Source organism: Ambystoma mexicanum, chromosome 2q (genome assembly GCF_040938575.1).
Source record: "Ambystoma mexicanum isolate Mex_15411 chromosome 2q, UKY_AmexF1_1, whole genome shotgun sequence".
NCBI classification, from domain to species: Eukaryota; Metazoa; Chordata; class Amphibia; order Caudata; family Ambystomatidae; genus Ambystoma; species Ambystoma mexicanum.
Genome location: NC_090924.1, coordinates 618252958 through 618271199, shown reverse-complemented (window position 1 = coordinate 618271199; position 18242 = coordinate 618252958). Strand labels below are relative to the sequence as shown.

General features: G+C 43.4%; 1 protein-coding gene and 1 long non-coding RNA gene across 4 annotated transcripts in view; one reads left to right on the top strand and one right to left on the bottom strand.

Annotated features, from left to right (window-relative positions):
• Positions 1-12311, bottom strand: part of PRKAG2 (protein kinase AMP-activated non-catalytic subunit gamma 2) — a 2090293-nt gene extending 2077982 nt beyond the window's left edge. Inside the window, exon 1 of one of the 3 annotated variants that reach the window (XM_069647770.1) lies at positions 11541-12311. In XM_069647770.1, the coding sequence (XP_069503871.1) occupies positions 11541-11633 (93 nt within the window). In that variant the 5' untranslated portion in view covers positions 11634-12311. The remainder of the gene's footprint in view (positions 1-11540) is intronic. The other 2 variants (XM_069647769.1, XM_069647768.1) reach the window with 2 other exon arrangements.
• Positions 12312-12572: 261 nt separating this feature from the next.
• The window catches only part of LOC138569635 (uncharacterized), a 74247-nt gene continuing 68577 nt past the window's right edge, over positions 12573-18242 (top strand). The window contains exon 1 of the long non-coding RNA XR_011303283.1: positions 12573-14417. This is a non-coding gene — a long non-coding RNA (uncharacterized lncRNA). The remainder of the gene's footprint in view (positions 14418-18242) is intronic.

The following is an 18242-nucleotide window of genomic DNA, read 5'->3' as shown; positions in this document are numbered from 1 at the left end:
CTTCCTGCTACATTAAGGGCTATCTTATTCATATATGCCTGCTCACTCATCTTGGTGAACAGTGTATCACACTGCTATATTTGAAATATGTTGACACAGATGTGTTTCGGCCTCATGAGCTAATGTAAATTGCGCTTGTTCTCACTGCCTTCCTCAGGACACAGCTCATTACTTAATTACTTTCATATCTGCCATGTGGATTCCTGTGCTCCAAGAATCTGTAACACAAATTAACAGTGAATTCAAAACTAGGTCTATCCAAATTTGTTTTATCTATATTTAATTTATCACCAATTCCTTTCCATAACCTTAGTGGCAAAAAACATGTGCGTTCTCACCTATCCTCTTGCACGACTTCATATGAATTTCATAGGGCATTGTGAAACGCTCAACTGCGTTGTATCAAAAAAGCAATTGGTACTTAAACTCTGTAAGTCTGTCCCGTTAAGCATTACATATGTATCTTAAGGTGGAAGAGTGCTGTGGCAGTCAGGCTGAGTTAAGCTTCCAGCGGCCTTCAGCGAATACAGTGATGGTGACTGAGGGCTGCCACGAGAGGAGAATCATCTGAATCATCTGAGAGCTAAGATACGTTATCACTGCTCTCTCTCCTCTCCTCTCCTCTCCACCTGGGTGAGTGAACAGTGTGCCATTCAGTGCACGCAAGCGGATCACACGCCACACCCTGATCGCCCTCTAACCTCTGCAGCCAGTGTCATGCAGTGAGTGCATGCCGCATCCTGCTGGGTCACTGTATGCCGTGGAGAGAACCTGGCATACTCAGCATACTCGACCTATCACCAGCCCCAAGCCATCCAGTCTTCCAGCCCCCAGACCCAGCCCCAAACCTCCCCCTCCTTCTATCAAATCTATTCAATCCCCTCATGTGCTCAGAATTTTTGCTGTTGCCGGTTCACCACTCTCTGCTGACAGCTCCCCAACACCTAACGCCCCATGCAGAGAGGATTGCTGTGTGAGGCTCAGTCTGGGGACTGGCGAGAGTTAATAAGCCAACAAGCCAATAAGCCAGCAAAGCCTGATGCCCGGTCCCGGGTGCCTGGTTTCATTCGGTAATACCTGCGGGTAAACGCCCATTGCAACAGAGAGCAGCAGAGAGCGTGGGATCGATCTTTAAATTAAAACGAATTGCGGCTATCAAAATCACCAATAAGTCCCGTAGAGGTAGAGGTATGGGTAATGGCAGCGGCAGAGGCAGAGGGGCTGTCTGCTGCCCCCCAACCTCAGACGAACAAGAGGACGCAAGCACTAATGAGCTGGGTGCTTAGGAGTCCAGACAGCCAGCCATTACTAAGACTGACTGAACCCAGAGAGCCCAATGCCACTCATGAAAACACATTGGGCATGGCGCTGAGGGATAGTCCAGACCTATGGTTAGGCAAAGAAGGCCCGGCTGAGCAAGGGCAAGGCTAATTCGAGGATTATTCTGAAGAGGACACGGAAGGACACCGGGAGCCATCAGGCTTAGCCTCATCAGAGTTACACCAGGCTACGGTGGAAGGATCTGGCCCTGGCCCTCATCTATTATCAAGAAAGATAGCAACAGCAGAGGTGGGTGAACAAGCAGAAGGAGCAGATACATCTGTTGCAGAACAAATCAACCCAGATGTCACTCTCTTGGAGGATCTAGAGTGGCGGGAACAGTATATAGATCGTTTGTACTAAGAAAAATGCCTCCGACCTAAGCATGGGGCTCTGGTAGCTGGTAATCAATCAGTTCTATCAGTGACGGCAGCAGAGACAGTGCAATTACCAAAGCCACACCTCCTTGACAATGCCTCATATGTTGTTTTTACCTCTTCAATAAATACCCTAGCTTTCCTCCAACATCAGGAGAGGGAGCACGCCGAGGACGCGGCACAGCAGAGGATTGTCGCCACCTCTATTTCCTTCTTCAGTGAGTTTATAAGGGATCGTATGGTTAACTTGGACAATCTCATCTTGAGATCAACTAAACCCACTGAACCCACCGATTGAACAATGGAGGGGAGGCCTGCTTCTGAGGGATGTACAGCTGAATCTACCCAATCAGCTAGGGAAGCACAACCCTCTGATCGACTTCAGAGCCACTCAGTGTCAGAAGAAGCTGAAGTGGTGGAAAACCTGTGTAATTACTCGCATTCTGGGTTCCATCTGGAAGAAGGGACCAGTGTGTCTAGCATTGATCAAAATCAGATTCAGCCAGGGCTGAGTGATAGTCACCTAGTTGAGTGTCTAGCACAGCTGAACACTCAGTTTTCCGACATGAGTAATCAACTGCGTCTGTTACAAGAACAACGGGTGGGGGACGTTTTACAGCTAGATAAATGCCTGGACATTATCGCCAATTTGGTGGATTAAAATACTGCTGAGAGAGCTAAAAATGGAAAGAGGTGGTTGAATGCTCAAAAGAGGGATGTGGCTTCTCAAACAATTCCAGGCGTAAATACTGAGGCGGCTATAGTGGACAAAGTGGCTTTAACACCGCTGGAAAAAAACGATCCAGCTCGTTGAGCAGTGGGATCTGTACATCCCCCCAGCCCGGGAAGTGGCGATCCTGGTGCAAGGTTGAGTAAAAACCCTTGACTTATTACAGCGGGAACAAATTTAGAAACGATTTCTGGAAAGACACCGGGGGGGGCACAACAGGAGTTACGGTGCCCACTGTACAGCAAACGAGAGGAGCGGTCCAGGACGGGAACTCAAATCTTTCTTCCCCTGCCCCAGAGAGAAACAAATCAGGTCATTCAAAAAATACAGATGATCTCCTGGAGGAATCAAAATATAATATGTTGTTTTAAAGGCCTCACACATGGAAATAAGAACTCCTACAAAAGAGTAGGATAAGGCCCTAGCGGATATTCTGGAAGTCCAAGATGTATCCTTTAATACTTTTACTGCCACTCGAATTTGGTCAGATTGTATGTTTTGTGGCGGGTGCAATGTCAGATTCTGGATGGCAAACCCACTTTTTAGGGCCTGTGTTATAAATTGTGGTGAAGCATTGTCATATAGAGGCATTGAGGTATATAAGGACACAAAGCATGACGTATGTCACTTGCATGATACATGGTTTGACCCAAGGTGGATAATGCATATTGAAGGGAGAGCTGAGCCAACACAACCACTGAGTTGTGGCCAGAGTATCGGACCATTTACTACCTTAGGAAACAGTTGTCTCATCATGGATCAAACTAGCATTGAATTAAACTCTACCTCAGGCAAATTCCTTGGCCACCTCATATGATGATTCAAAGTAGAATATCAGCTCAGGCATGAAAGTCAGTGTACGGGTGCATTACAAATGCACCCCCAAGTCTGCCCTAACGAAGCCTCAACTTTTAGTCTTCAGAGCAGCTCTCTAGAGCAAAAGGAAGCTATTAGCTTAATTAGCTGGAATGTTTCCGGAGTTCTTAACAAACTCAGTGACCCAGAATGGGTAGCATGGCTCAAAGAGCATGATGTAATCTGTCTGCAAGAACCATGGTTGGTCGATGAGAGCTGTCTATTGAAATATTTCGATGATTATTTCGTATTCTCGATTGCTGCAAGACATTTGGGCCCAGGTCGGCCGAGTGCGGGTATTGCCACCCTAATTCATAAGAGGTTATATTATAAAGCAGAGAGATATGCCCAAGATAATAAAGAGTGTATTGTTATGGTCTTGGATATTAACCAGAGTTTGGGCGAGAAACTATGTATTGTCAACATCTATATTCACCCAACAGAGGCAGCCAGGAATTTGTTTAAAATTGGCGGTATGCTTAGCAAGGTTTTATTGCAGGATAAAAATCTCAGCTGCCTGATATTGGGTGATCTCACCGCCAAACGAAGGATAAAGGATGAACTTGACGAGGATGAGGCTGCTCTGGCAAAAAAGTGTGGCATCCCGGGGAGTAGTCCATTCATCCCAAAACAAGATGCCAGAGGACGTTTGATCAGCGATTTTATGAAACACGCCTGGCTGGTGGAGTTAAACGGAAGATGCCCTGGAGATTGTCCACCAAGACCCACGTTTTGATCAGGGGTGTGGTCCTCAGTGATAGACTATGGGTTGACAAATTATTTCGCATTTAAAAATATTCTGGACTTTAGGGTTGTAAACCGCCCGGAGAGCGACCATAACCTTCTAGTGGTTAAGTGGGAGATCTTAATTGATGGCCCTGGTGAAATGGCTGTAGAGAATTAGTGCAAACCAAAACCAACTCTAACCAAGAATTGGATAGCATTACTCTTAAATAACCCAAATATTGGCCTCTCAAAAGCAGCTATTCTTAACCCCAAGATTGAAGTCCTTAAAGTAGTTGACAATTTTGAATTCCTAATGCAAGAAATAGCAAAGCATCTTGATAAAAGGCAAATCGAAGCAGTGAATATCCGAACTAGAAGGAGAGTGGACGCACCATGGTTCGATTCAGTGAAGAATCTAGGATAGGGGCTCTAAACGCGGGAAGATTCCATGTTCTAAAATCGGGTTATAAAAGCTTATGTAAAAGGAAAACAAATGACTATATAGAAAAACAATGGGATCACTTGGACCAAATGGTACGAGAAAATAACACACCGGTTTTCTGGAGGCTGGTGGCTGAAGGTACAACATAGAGGGATAACAATGAAGCTAATATAATCAAGCCTGAGGAATGGCGCCTGCATTTCTCAGGCATTTTATTTACCTCATCAGAGGTTGGGATAGCCAGAACAGGGAGTGTCTGTCATTGATTATAAATAATTTGCAGAAGAAGAGATTATTGCTTCATTTGTGGTTGCTACTGGGGGAAAGGCTCAGGGACCCGATGGTACTAAGGTTGAGGTTATCAAGTGGTTCCCTGCATGGCGGGTCCCCATGTTGACTAGAGTTTTTTAATGCGATAGCGCTTTCTCAGCTTCTGCCTGTGTCTTGGAAAAAGAGCTTAATCATGTTGATTTTCAAAAAAGGTTCCAGTAGCGATCCCCACTGTTACCGGCCCATTTCTTTGTTTGATAGTATGAGCGAAATGTTTTCAAAATGTATATTGACAAGACTATAAAAATGGGCAGAGATAAATAAAATGCTCCCTGAAAGCCAGCCAGGGTTCAGAAAAGGATACACTACATTGGATCACTGTTTTCTGCTGAATATGATAATTGAAAAATATACTAAGATTAGGTCAGGGTGTCTTTACGTTGCTTTCCTGGATTTATCAAAAGCTTTTGATTCCCTATATAGGGCAATTGTAAGAAAGAAAGAAGACAGGTTAGGGGTTCCTGCAGGTTTGCTTAAATTAATCCTACTTTTATACACAAATACATGTGCGGTCGTAAGATGCCGAGGCTTGGCAACCTACTCGTGAGAGTTCCCTACCAACAAAGGGGTCAGACAAGGATGCCTTCTCGCCCCACTATTGTTTATTTTGTTTCTATAGGACTTTGACCCATATAACTCTTTAGCAAGGACTAACCCCCCTGCTTTAAATGGGACAAAATATGGGGCATTAATGTACGCCGATGATATGGCTCTGCTGGACCTAACACACAGGGGTCTTCAAGAGTCTTTAAACTATGCAGCCAAGTTTCTTAAGGAGAATAATCTCAAATTGAACCTGGAAAAAACAAAAATAGTTCAATTTGGCAACCCCAAAAAGAGGTTTTTATGGCCAATAAATAATGTAAACATTATAGTGGTCAATACTTACAATTACTTAGGAATTCTGTTTCATCAGAGTGGCTCGTGGTCTGGCCATATCAAAAAGGATGATAAAACGAGCGCAAGCGGGCCTCAGAGCGTTGACATGTTTTTGCGATCAGTATGGGGGTAAGAGACTGGACAAATGCTTAAGGGTCATGGAAATTAAAATCCACACATCCGTATTGTATGGGTGTGAAACATGGGTATACGGAGACTGCACAAGGCTGGACTTGTTGCAGAATGAATTTCTAAGGAATATAGTAGGGATTGGCCCTAGTGTACCAGGGGATGCTCTTCGAGCAGAACTTGCGTTAATAGTATAGCAGTTCTAGTAGAGCGTAGGTTATTGGAATTTTATCTTAAAACCAATATATTGGATACCCCAAACCCTATTAGGCAAAATGTAGCTCAGGAAATGCTCTTATCACCAGCCAAATAAAAATATACATGGTACAAATATGGTAATAGATTGACTAAAAAGTGGGGCATCTATCTTAACCAAATTAACTCCCCAGCCAAATTGAAGATCGTCCTTAGGGAAAAGGCTATCACACTCGAACATTCTAGAATGAGGAATCATTGTCAATGTCATTTTATGTTGCCTTGTGCCGGAATATCCATGAGAGAGGTGCTGTAAGCTCCCTGGAATCTCCAGAGCACAGAAAAATAAAGTTAATGGTCTGACTATATATTCTACCATTGACAGCTAGAATGTCTTGGCTGGGCGGCCGTAAAGAATGCTCCTGTAGGACGGGAAACGAGGAGAACATACTCCATTTTTTAATAATATGCCCCCTCTTGATTACCGTTAGAAGACAATGTTTTAAAAATTATTTTGTTACGTTTGGTATTCAGGATACTTCAAAAACGATCTCTCTTTTTATGAATTGAAACAATATGAATTTTGTATCTGATGTATGTACTTTTGTAAAGGAAGGACTCAAAATGTACAATAGACGGTTTTTAAATGAAGGTGCATGGTTTTAAAGTGATATTTATATGCAATGTATCATTTTTTTGTAATGACTGTTAATGGATTACGTCGAATAAACGTTTTACTACTACTATGTATCTTAATCAGTAACATCTAATACCTGTTCTCTCCCTACTCCACGGTCTATTCGTGCATATATCCTCTAGCCTGCATTTCCAGCGTGGCTTCTTTCTGCGCCAAAATTCCAACAAAGGTGCCTTTTTAGCTCTATTTGTGCGTGTATACATATATACTGGATAGCAAGAGCTGTATTGACTAAAATACTTTTAAATATTGGTTACCACAAAATGAATTTCTGACTATGAGCCGCTTAATAGTTGGTCTCCAGGTGCCAGAACTCTCATGTTTTGAAACATGAAAGTGTGTACTAGTATTCATCCTTTGTATCTAGTGCTAGTATCTCCCGATATGTGACTTGTCAGGAGTCATGTCACGAGTCACAGTCTACCCCTTCCACCAGTTATTAACTATCAAACACTCTGTGGGCTCACTCAAAAGGATGAACCCCATTGGTGTCCTCCCTGCACTGTAGCATTAGATTGTTAGGTAATAACAGACTTGGGAGCCTCAAACACAATTAAAACATATTTGCACTGTTTTGTGCTCCACTTATGTGTCTCCCATTAAATAGCTATCCTCAACATCTAAATCTTACCCGAGCGATGTTGGATTTCAGGCATGCCGCATTGGAAACCACGGACCAAAGATGAGCCTGCTGCAAGTGCTATTGATAAATATAACTTACTGGTACCCATAGATGCCAGCTGCAATAATCGGGCTCTGTTATTTTTATGTGCCGCAGCGGCGGCCATATTGGAGTAATTCATCTATTGCCATCTGCAGCTCTTGGAGTTTCTGGTTCCTTGTTTCATGAAGAGCCTAGTGCATGAACGCACACAATTAATGTCTCATTCCTCTAACCCATAATTCTCACCCCCGATTCTAGGTATTAACAGATGTATTTATGAATGCTAGCTATTTGACATACAAACGTCCCAGTGCTTCAATCAACCAATGGCAGTCAACGCACATATCGTCCTTATCTCCACGTCTCGATAAACGCTTCACATCGTTTTTCTGTTGTGCATTAAATGCAAATTCAATCACTTAGATGGTGTATGTGTCCTCATGCTGGAAATCAAGTATCAAGTCATGAACCAATGTGTTTCCAGACCTCCCCCCTGCTACTACTCACGGAACAGTTCAACATTCACTTTGTGACACTTTGACGATGAACAATATACATGTCATTCGGCATCTGTGTCTCAGATGAAGCTTTACATATATTTAGTTATACAATACATTTCAGAACGAGCCACTTAGATGTTACCAATATCAGAGCATGAGATAATGTATTCACAGAGTTTTCTTAGATTTTTCTCATTGATTTTCACCCTGTTATTATCCCTTGTGCAGTTCAACATCCACTTCATGGCACCTTGATAATAATCGGTTTACATGTCATTCTTCCTCTGTGTCTAGGCGGACACTTGACAAATGTTTTGCTACAAAGTACATTACAAATTGAGCTCCTTAAATGTTACCAGTGTGTTATTATTAACGGTATTGATCGCTTTGTAGCAAAGCGCCAAACAATGTATTCACAGATTTCAGTGCTGCTGTTCATCAGGGTTCCATTACAACATTCCCTTGCTGACCCTTTTTTGTTCGTACCAACCAGGCCTAGTTCATTTCAATCGATCAGATTAGTATCCAACTAGATACGACGATTGTATCAAACACTGAAGAAGCTAAAAGATTAAATTGTTCCTTTCTACTGACACATTTAAGCCATGACTTTCTGTATGTAGGTGATATCCATCGCTGTTCCAGTCTACAAAGGAGTTTGTCTACATCTCCCCCGCTCTGATTGTAACACACACCATCTCAAGTCTCTTTCTGTATGTCCCTTCTTCTTATAGTGTAGAACAGTGATCCTGTCAGGCAAAATCAACCTATAATTGACATGTTAATGCTTTACAGTCCTCCATGACATGCATGGAGGAAAAAGACTCAATTAGACCCAAGTCATAAGAAGCATTGGAAAATATACATCCTTTTTATTTCATAGGTAAATAGATTTAAAAAAACATATTAAATCTGCTGCCCATAATGCATTTTAGGTCTTGCTCAATAAAATATTATGCATACAAAACATCATACTGTCTTTAAGAAAGCTAATGAATATTCACTCAAACTGTCCAATACACTTGAAAAAGTTGTAGGTACAAGGTGAACCTGCGTTAATAGTGACACCACATCTGCATTTCACGAAGACAGCTGAGAAGACAGAACGTCAGATTCAAGTGAAGGGGATAACGTGAGCCGGGAGGACTGGCACTCACAAATGTGTTCATGAAAAGCTAGTTGCAATTCTGCATGGGTGCCCTTCAATCAGTTCTCACAAAAGGGACAGTTTACCATTATAAAAGTACCCAAAGAAACAGGTTAATTCAGACTATATAGACAACTCATTAGAACAATCTTATATAGATAAACTTGGACAGGGAAAGTACAATATAATAGCAAGGGGGTGCTGTATGTGAAAAACTAATGGTTTTTCTGATACTGTGTTTTGTATGACCGACCTATGTTCCGATATTCTTCGTTTTATGGGTTGTATGGCCTTTCCAAAATGCAGGAGTTTACAAAGGCACTCTATAATATGTATGACCCATTTGCTGTTGTATTCGGTTGTGTCTAAAGGTGCCATTTAATACTGCTGCATTCAAAAATGTAGCTGGTCTCAGTGAATTGGCATGTAACACAGTGGTTGCACTTATGGTGCCCCCCTACTGGAGGCAGACTCCAACTCCTCGCCAATGATTCTTCTAATCCAGGTTCTTGGTATGTCTGTACTAGTCTTTCTTTCAGATTTTGATTTTTCTTAAATGCGAAGAATGGTTTCTCTGATAAAGTGCCAGTGTTTTTCACCCAATGCCAATTTTTATTGATGATACTTTTCTGAATGTTGTCACACAGACAAATCTGTTCAATGGTCCTTGGTCTTGGACGTCAGACAGATCTCTGTTGGTGTATTGGCAGCTCTCTTTTTGGTTTGTCTCGCTACCTTTTTCGGGTATCCTCTTTGCAGGTGTCCATATGCATGTTTAGAGAATTTCTCTTTATCAGAACAGTTCCTACGGACCCGTAGGAAGTGACCATATGGTAAATTGGTCTTGAGTCCCATAGACTGGAAACTCCAAAAAAGGAAGTAGGCTGTTCCGATATGTTTTTTTTTCAGAACTATTCAGTTCTCAATCCAAGGCCTTCTCTGTATATGTGAAAATCTAGAAAGTTAATGGCATGATCATCCCAAATTAGGGTAAATCTGATGATCATTTGGCACATATTTAACCATTCAAAGAACATTTGAAGGCGTGGTGCATCACCAGTCCAGATCAACAAAACATTGTCAATATACTGACGCCATATATGGATGTGCTGTCTAAACAGGTTTGTATCTGCATAGATATGGTCGACTTCATACTGTGCCATGTAGAAGTTGGCCACATCCAGGGCAAACATAGCCCCCATGCTCACACCTTTGGTTTGTTTATAGAATTGCTGCATGAATATAAAGAAATTCTCTGACATGGCCAACCTGATGCACTCATGGATAAAGTTATTCGGTACTCGATCGCGCGATCATCATCGGTCAACTAATTTCATGGAGCCTTCATATGGCATCTATGTTCTCTTTAACGAAAGAAGCCAATTTTGTTACAAATGTTTTTTTTTTTTTAATGGAATGCATACAGGGATAAGGGCTCTGAGAGGGAATCAATGGGATGGATCTACATCGAGCTCGGGGTGACCCGGTTCTTGCCCATTCGCGGGTGCCGGAAAAAATGCAACTCCGGTGGGGAGTTAAAAAGGGCATAAAATCCAACCAAACCCCTAGTTCGACACAATTGTGTCAGCCATTGATTCACATGTTTGTTTGTGTATGTTGATTTTATGAAAGGCAAATACCCATTTATCCTGTGCAATTTGTATGTTTATGCAAAGCCAATTGAAAGAAATGTGCACATTTCATTTTGATATGCTAATTTATGTTGACGTCACATCCCATCCTGTTTGTTAATGAGTACCCCACTTTTTTTAGGACTTGGCCCCTGTAAACTTCTGGGTTTGTTGATGCGTGTTTAAACTTGTTTCTGGCACAATCACCCGGGATTTATAACAAGAAAAGCACGTCTGCCAGCGCCAGGAATAAAAAAAAAGAAGCAGGACCGGATGAGCTACTCACACCTGAATAGGGACGACCTTAGCGCTCTGATGTAACATAAAAACCGCAGAGGCATCTCGCTCTCATTGCTTAAATAACTTGTTTGCAATACTCTACCGACATGCGCATTCTAGACTGAAATGAAAACAACATTCAGAATAGCCATGGTTGCTCTCGTTCTTAAGTCGTTTCCTCATCACACCACACACGCCGCCCCAAAGCAACAGGGCACACACTCTCGCCATTTTAGTGCTGAATAAAATTATCGCAATTTCAGGTGCCGCTTCACAGTGTCAGGAAAGCTGAAGGCAGAAGAGAGGCGTGTCCTGCGAAGACCCCGCCTCCTCTCCGAGCCGCCGCAGCGCGCACGCGCAGATCTCCACCCAGGCTCTCGGCACCCACTATGATACTCCACCACCACTTCATGCTACCGCCTCCTGCACTTGGCCGTGCCTCCTCTTCCTGCTGTCAATTATTTGGGCGCAGCAGGTTTTTTTTTGCATTTCTATACAACCCCCTGCTCCTTTCCCTCGCCTATCTGAGCAAAATCTCAGCACGCACTGGGGAGGCGCCCACCGCGTGGCCTCGGTGTTATTGTAGTGCGCAGCTGCGCACATGTGTGAGAGCCAGCGTAAACAGATGTGGGCACTTACGGGAATGTAGACGCGCAGCATTCTCTTCCTCTGGCCCGGGGTCCTCTTGTCACTTTCTTTCTTCTTCTTGGTGTCCATGGCGGTGCTGCCCATGCCTTGCAAGCAATCCTTCCTCAGCGGGCTGCTTTAAACCCTGCGGGGTTAGGGAGGGGGCAGGGTGGTTCTTCGTCTCGGCTGGCTCCTTGCCTTTGGAGGGCACAGGCAAGGAGGAGGCGGGGGGAGGTAATAAACTTTTCCCAGTCTGCAGCCAGCTCAGGTGCTCTCTGGGCAGCTTCCTGCAGTTATTAAGGACGCTGGCAAGGAGAGGGTGACATTGTCAACCCCGTTCTTGCTGCATGCCCGTATTGTGGGGCCAGTCCCTGGTCATGAAACCTCGGTACAGGGGTGGGAAGATGAAGTGCACGTTGCCTCAGCAGTCCAAGTGCATGAGGTGTCCAAGCCGAGTGAGGGGCGCCCTGTAGACACTGGAGCATTGGGCGTTTGTTTCCAAGGAGGGGGTACAGCAGGGCGTGCGGTGCCCAGTCAGAGGAGACGGTGTGGCAGCAGTGCCCGCGGGGCACACGGTGCCACACGCCCGCTTCTGCAGTGTCCAGGCAGGGGTTGGGGACACTGCCAGGGAAGTCCCCTCCGGCGCATGCAGTGTCCAGGTACTGGGGATGCTGATGCACTCGGCTGCCACTCCGCTGCGGTCTTCCACTCTCCGGGGACTTTGTTTTTTTAAACGCTTGGCAGGAGGAACCCAGCCCGAGACCAGTCGTTCCCTTCCCCTCCGAAAAGGGGTGGCGCCGCCGCCTGTGTTTTCCTCCCTTCACAACACGGCGGCGGCTGGGCTGATAAGAGGAGAGATCAAAACATCGCCCCGGATCACACCCCCGGGCAGCCAGGGTCTCCCTGCACGGGGAGTGCCGTCTCATGCCACTTATTCTGTTCTGTGCGCAGGTGGTGATCAAAACAGAGCAGCCTCCATAGCGTTCATGGGCTTTATTTAGGAGGAACCATGCCACCGACGACCCCCACACCCAATTGTGCGTATACCGGAGTACTGATATCTTGTATTTCTAAGGTCACTCACTGTATGCTTGTAGCAATAATTTATATCCGTTTTTTTCAGCAAGTTTCATTTCCCCATTATATTCGCCCACTCTACAAAGCAGAAATTGTTATTAAATCTGTCACTAAGAAGAATTCCAAAACGACCCCCCTCTCCCATGCCCTTAGCTATGATGCGCGCGGGACTGTCCCCGTCTACACGGGCTCGCATTTGCATGCAGCGCCATCAACAGTTGCGCAATTTGCACTGCACATTCTTCTGCCCCCCTGCGAGAAATGCAGAAGTGAGTTGTCGGAGCCCGGGGTGGCAGTGGTGTTGGCAGGTCCCTCTGCAATGCACCGCGACCCACCCACCCGTGCCCGCGTGTCAGCTGTGTGTTGTGTGCCGCGTGCACAGGCTGCGGGAGCGGCGCGAGGAGGACTGAAAAACAAACGGCGAGGCTCCACCGTGACTCAGCGCCGTCCTGCAGTTTTTAAAATCATATTTTAGGTTATCTGCAGGCACACAGTTGTAAGTGGAATCTTGTGAGTGTTTGCACCCGTCGTGGAAATTACCATTTCACGTTCTAGGTGGCCGGATGTCTCCCTGACTGAGCAGAAACTACATTTGATCTTTTGGTTACGTTCTTGCATTGTGCAGCGTTCTTCCCCGCTTAAGCCGTGGCCCGGATCCGTGTGAACAGTACTATTTACAAGTCGGACTCGAAAGCTAAACGTGCTGAAAACGAAAGAACATAGGTGTTCTGCTGACGCGTGGTCCCAGGGACCGCCGAAGATATGTTTCCAACATGATGTTTTGGGCCCCCTTGCCTAAAGCTGGAAAAAACAGTCTGAGTGACCAACAGTGTGCTTAAATTATAACAGAGACAAAGGACTACTGATTATCCTGGCACAGGTAGCCAACATACAGCTGAATGACTAAATGTTCACTGTAAAGCTATTAATCCATTTTTTTGTCAGCAATGTAGACGTAACCTGAGTAAAAAGAAAAGAGGACGAGAACCCTGCTGGATACTGCAAGAGGCCTGCAGGAGGTGACAGCCTGGTCACCAGCAGAGCAGCATGTAATCCGCACAAAGCACACATTCAATTTCCTGGATCCAAAAAGTATTTTGCAGTGCCATAAGACTGCCAACATGGGAGCAACTGCTCAGGGTGGGGATGAGGGGCTAAAACTCGGGCTCATTTCAAATGAAAAGGTTGACGAGCCCTGGGCGCAGTCCCTGCGTAGTCTGATATCCAGGTGCAGTTTGATCTATGGTGTGTTGAGAAGGTCAGGCAGTTTGCATATAGCAGTGACAATTGGAGCCGCAGTGTCCATGTAAGCGTGACGATTAGTCATCATTACCTTCACATTCATGTTCTTGTCTCAGCACTTCTTGAGGTCTCAAACTCCATGTCATGCAACCTTTAATGTTCTTTTTGCAACCCCCCCTTTCTCCCTCCAGGTGCAATGTTCCAGTAGCCCCCAACCCCTTTTGTGCCCGTCAGACAAGGAGCAGGGTAGCCAGCAAGTCTGTCTACTTCATATTTTCACCCCTCAAAGTTGAGCTTTGGAGGAGCTTTTGCAAACTTACCTGGCGACTCCAGCTTACTTTCCCCCAGCCAGTCTGTGCAAGCCCACCCAATAGGTCCAATACAATTACCATGGCAGCAGCAACAGTCAGGTTTTTATTTCTTTACAACTGTGAAGAAATTGACTGAGAAACCGAAAGAGTATATACCCACCTTTGAAATGTGCTGTAAAGAGCCGCAGCAACTTCAATGTATGGACTCAATGAGACCTAGCGAGGTATTTGGCTGTTGAAGGACGAAGGTGCTGGGAAGGTGAGGTCAAACGCTTAATGATACATTGAACCAGACTGTTTATTGCCAGAGGCAGTGGCAGCTACTGTGACGCAAAACTGACATAGGATGTGATCTTTGTACTGGTCATGTAGATGGAAAACATAGCATCTGTTGGACCCCATAACTGAAGTGCAGATGCGCTGAACACATGAGATTGGTTGTTGACTGGCCATCCATAATGCAATACTGTTTTGATAACCTGCTAGTTACTGCCACAGATACAGAAGCTTGAGGAGCTAAAATGAGCAGGTATGTTTTACACGTGATATTCAAAAAGAGAAAAATGCCTTTAAACTAGCCAATCCAAGAGTTACTTTACGCACTTGAAAGGATAAACTGTGCCTTACCCAACTGTTCAAATTAACAGACCCATATATTTGGGGAGTACTTATTGCAGTAATTATTGCTGCTGTAATTTCCTTCTTCCTCTCTTGGTGTTGTTGCCCAGAGAGCCATACTCGTTCATTGCATGTACATACTAAAAATCTACTTCCAATGTAATAGATGGTAAAGAGACAGATAACGAGATTGTCAATATCATGCAAATCGAGTACTTCTACATCTATGTTGTGAGTCCATATTAACATAATAACTGATATGATTGAATACATTTTTCTTCATAAATAAATCTGTAATGAGAGCGGATACAGGGGGACCTTTCCCAGACCCGTCACTGTTACAGTGCAGCCTCCCTGCACCCCTTTCTTACTAACCATTGGACTCCATGTTTACCATGTACCTCTTCTGAAGTGTTGTCACAGTCACAGGTCTAATAAATTTGTCTTAGCTATATGCAACACCCTTTCTTGTTCCTCAACTTAAATAATCTTAGACATTTCCTGAAAGAGCGATTAGTATTTAAGTTCTTTTGTATTTCATTCTTCAATTTATTTTTTTATTTCCCCTATTCCTTTTGTATGCCTTTTAATTTTGATCTCAATGCTGGACTCACATGTAGGGTTACCCTTTTCCAATTAATTGGACTTTCTGTATTGTATTGACAATCCTTACTTTCACAACATTACCGTATGGAAACGATACATCAACAATGTATTGATTCGCTTGGAAGGCACACTGGAGAAAGCACATCAATTCATCAAGTTGCTCACTAACAAGAATGTATAGTTTAAATTCACTAGCCAAATGGCTACTCAATTCAACACTTTTTTAGATATCACTATACATGTTGCGAGTAACATGGTGCATGTTGCACCTTCTGCCCAATCCATAGCTAGAAAATGTTCTCATAAACCGAATGCATGCAAATTATGCAAAAATATGCATTCCAGAATATAATTTTTATGTTCATATTGTCAACATAAATGGAACCCATGACGGTTTCCCTAAAGCAAACTTCAGCTGAAAAACTGTGAGCTGTGCTGCTCCTTTTAATTGTGAGGCAGATGGCTGAGTGTAGGGAGAATAAAAGACGGAACGAGACAGTTTCAAGTTTAAGTGAGAGAAGCACCATCAAAATATATCATTATTTTAAGTGTTCTGAATGACACACTCATGGATTTATTAATGTACATCACATGAAGAAAATGAATCAAAGGCTGTGTTTCATTTCTCCAACAACTGTCAGATTATTGTACAAAGTTTATAATAATATAGTGGATTTAAATAATCTGCTACAGTATAAGGAATAGAAAAACAGTGAATCCTTTGTGGGGTTCGAATAGCATTGGTGTTTGATTCAGCCTGATAGTGTTCTGAATTCAATTTGACTTAGGACTAGCTGGCTCCCAGTTGAAACCTATCACCTTTGAGAGCCTTTTAGAGGAGAGTGTTAGAGAAATACCCTATCGTTCCAGGAAAATAGAATTTGCAGTCTATGTAGAAATTAACATCTGCTGGTAAAACTCAGTTATTTTTTATTGCCAGCCTCAAACACTTTTATTTAATTTAACATGACGCGTTGAAGCATCCATCATCAAACCCTGCCACTTCTGCGTGGTGTATGTAAGTAAAACAAAAGCGCACTGTCAATAATAACAAGAATAAAGGAACCCTTCTGAGTGTGGGGAGAGACCCAAGTGGAACCCTATGAAGAATTGGCAAACAATTAGAAATATTAAAATAAAATAAAAAGATAAACACATTATTTGACACTGTAATTACAGGCCACAGGTGTATAATAGAAATTGTGAGAATAATGCAATCATACGTACATAAAAATGTGAATACTGGCAATATATGTTTATACAAGATTCATCGCCAATTCAATACAGAGATGTAAAGTTGTTGCAATTAATCAGGCGGTCACACTCGAGCAAGGTGGTGCGCGCCCAAAGCGCTTATACAGATTCAACTTTAGTGAGGCCTCCAACCCAACAAGCACCCTATGTACCACTAATAAGCTAGGAACTAGGCTGGTGTATAGTAAGAATATATATATTTATTTAAGGTTTGACAAAATGGAATGGCAATCAAAAACCTCAACCACCAATACTGTGGCACTACACAATATCATACATTTCAATTTCTTGCACCAATTGACTAACACAGGTTTAAAGGACTTACAGTTTCGATATGACACAGGTAAAATCTCGAATTTGGCAGTCACAATTTACATCAAATTTAATTGCAAATTAACCAGTAGAAAACATTCAGACTACAATGGAAAAATCGTTTTGGCATTAATTGGAGAAAGGCAATGTTTGGGAAAGAAACTCAAATGGGGAAATCGTTTTTAGGCTTTTATTTGGAAGGCAAGGTTGGGAAAAGGAACTCAAATGGGGAAATCGTTTTTCAACACACCTACAAATGAAATGTAAGGCTGTGTAATTCTGACTTTGGAATCACTGGGAATAAGTGTGAAAATTCGTTTTGCACAATTTATTATCCAAGGAAATGCAAGGAAATCAGTGGGAAATTTAGTTTTACTGCCTCCCCATTAGCTTGAAAGGGAGCGTTTTAGGATTTCTTCTTTTGGGATTCAGGACCCCCCTCCTTCTGGACAGAAGTCATGGGGTTTCAGATGAACAGTCACTCAAGTCTTTATTGTCTATACCGGCTCTAACACACTGGGCATGACGTTTGTTAGTTTTGAACTCTTAACAAAACTCATCCTGTGATTTTCTATATTGGAATTAATTGATTTTACTTCAATTCAATGTGCTAAGGATTTACACAGCTCCCCTCTTCCTCGCAATTTAGCGGAAAGGACTAAGGCAGTTCCCAACACAAATTCAATTTAAATGGATAGGCTGATTTTCTATAGTGGAATTAATTTGGTTTGGATATAATACAATGTGGCAAGTGCCTACCCAGTTTCACCCCCTTAGCCGCTATGCAAGATGGAGATTAAGGCTGGCACCCCCCCCCCCCACACACCTTTGATGGCTTTGGGATATATCTAATTACATGGGAGGCCTTGGTTAGATGGCATCCACAGAAACAGCAGGGCCCCTCTGAGGACAGCACAGATCTGGTCAAGGATTTTCTTCTGCAGCCAGACTTCCTCTGCTCCTCTGATGGGGGTTCCAGCTAGCTTCTAGATTTGCCTGTCACTGTCTCCAATGCAAGGATTGAGGCCTCTCTGCTAGTTGTTCCTCGCAAGAGTCCGGCAGTAGATTCCCTCTAGGAATAAAGTGAAAAAGACCTGTTCTGATGCAAAATTGAACTCTTATAGGACTGATTACATTCCTACATTATCATAATTCCCATGGTAAGGATTGGCTTGCACTCTCCTTTCAACTCCCACCAAGAGGTATGGGTTATGGAAGCTGAAGGAGGAGGAAAAATACATCATCCAAAAATGACAGGTGGGTTTTACCTTTTTGGGTTCTGAAAATCTAACAA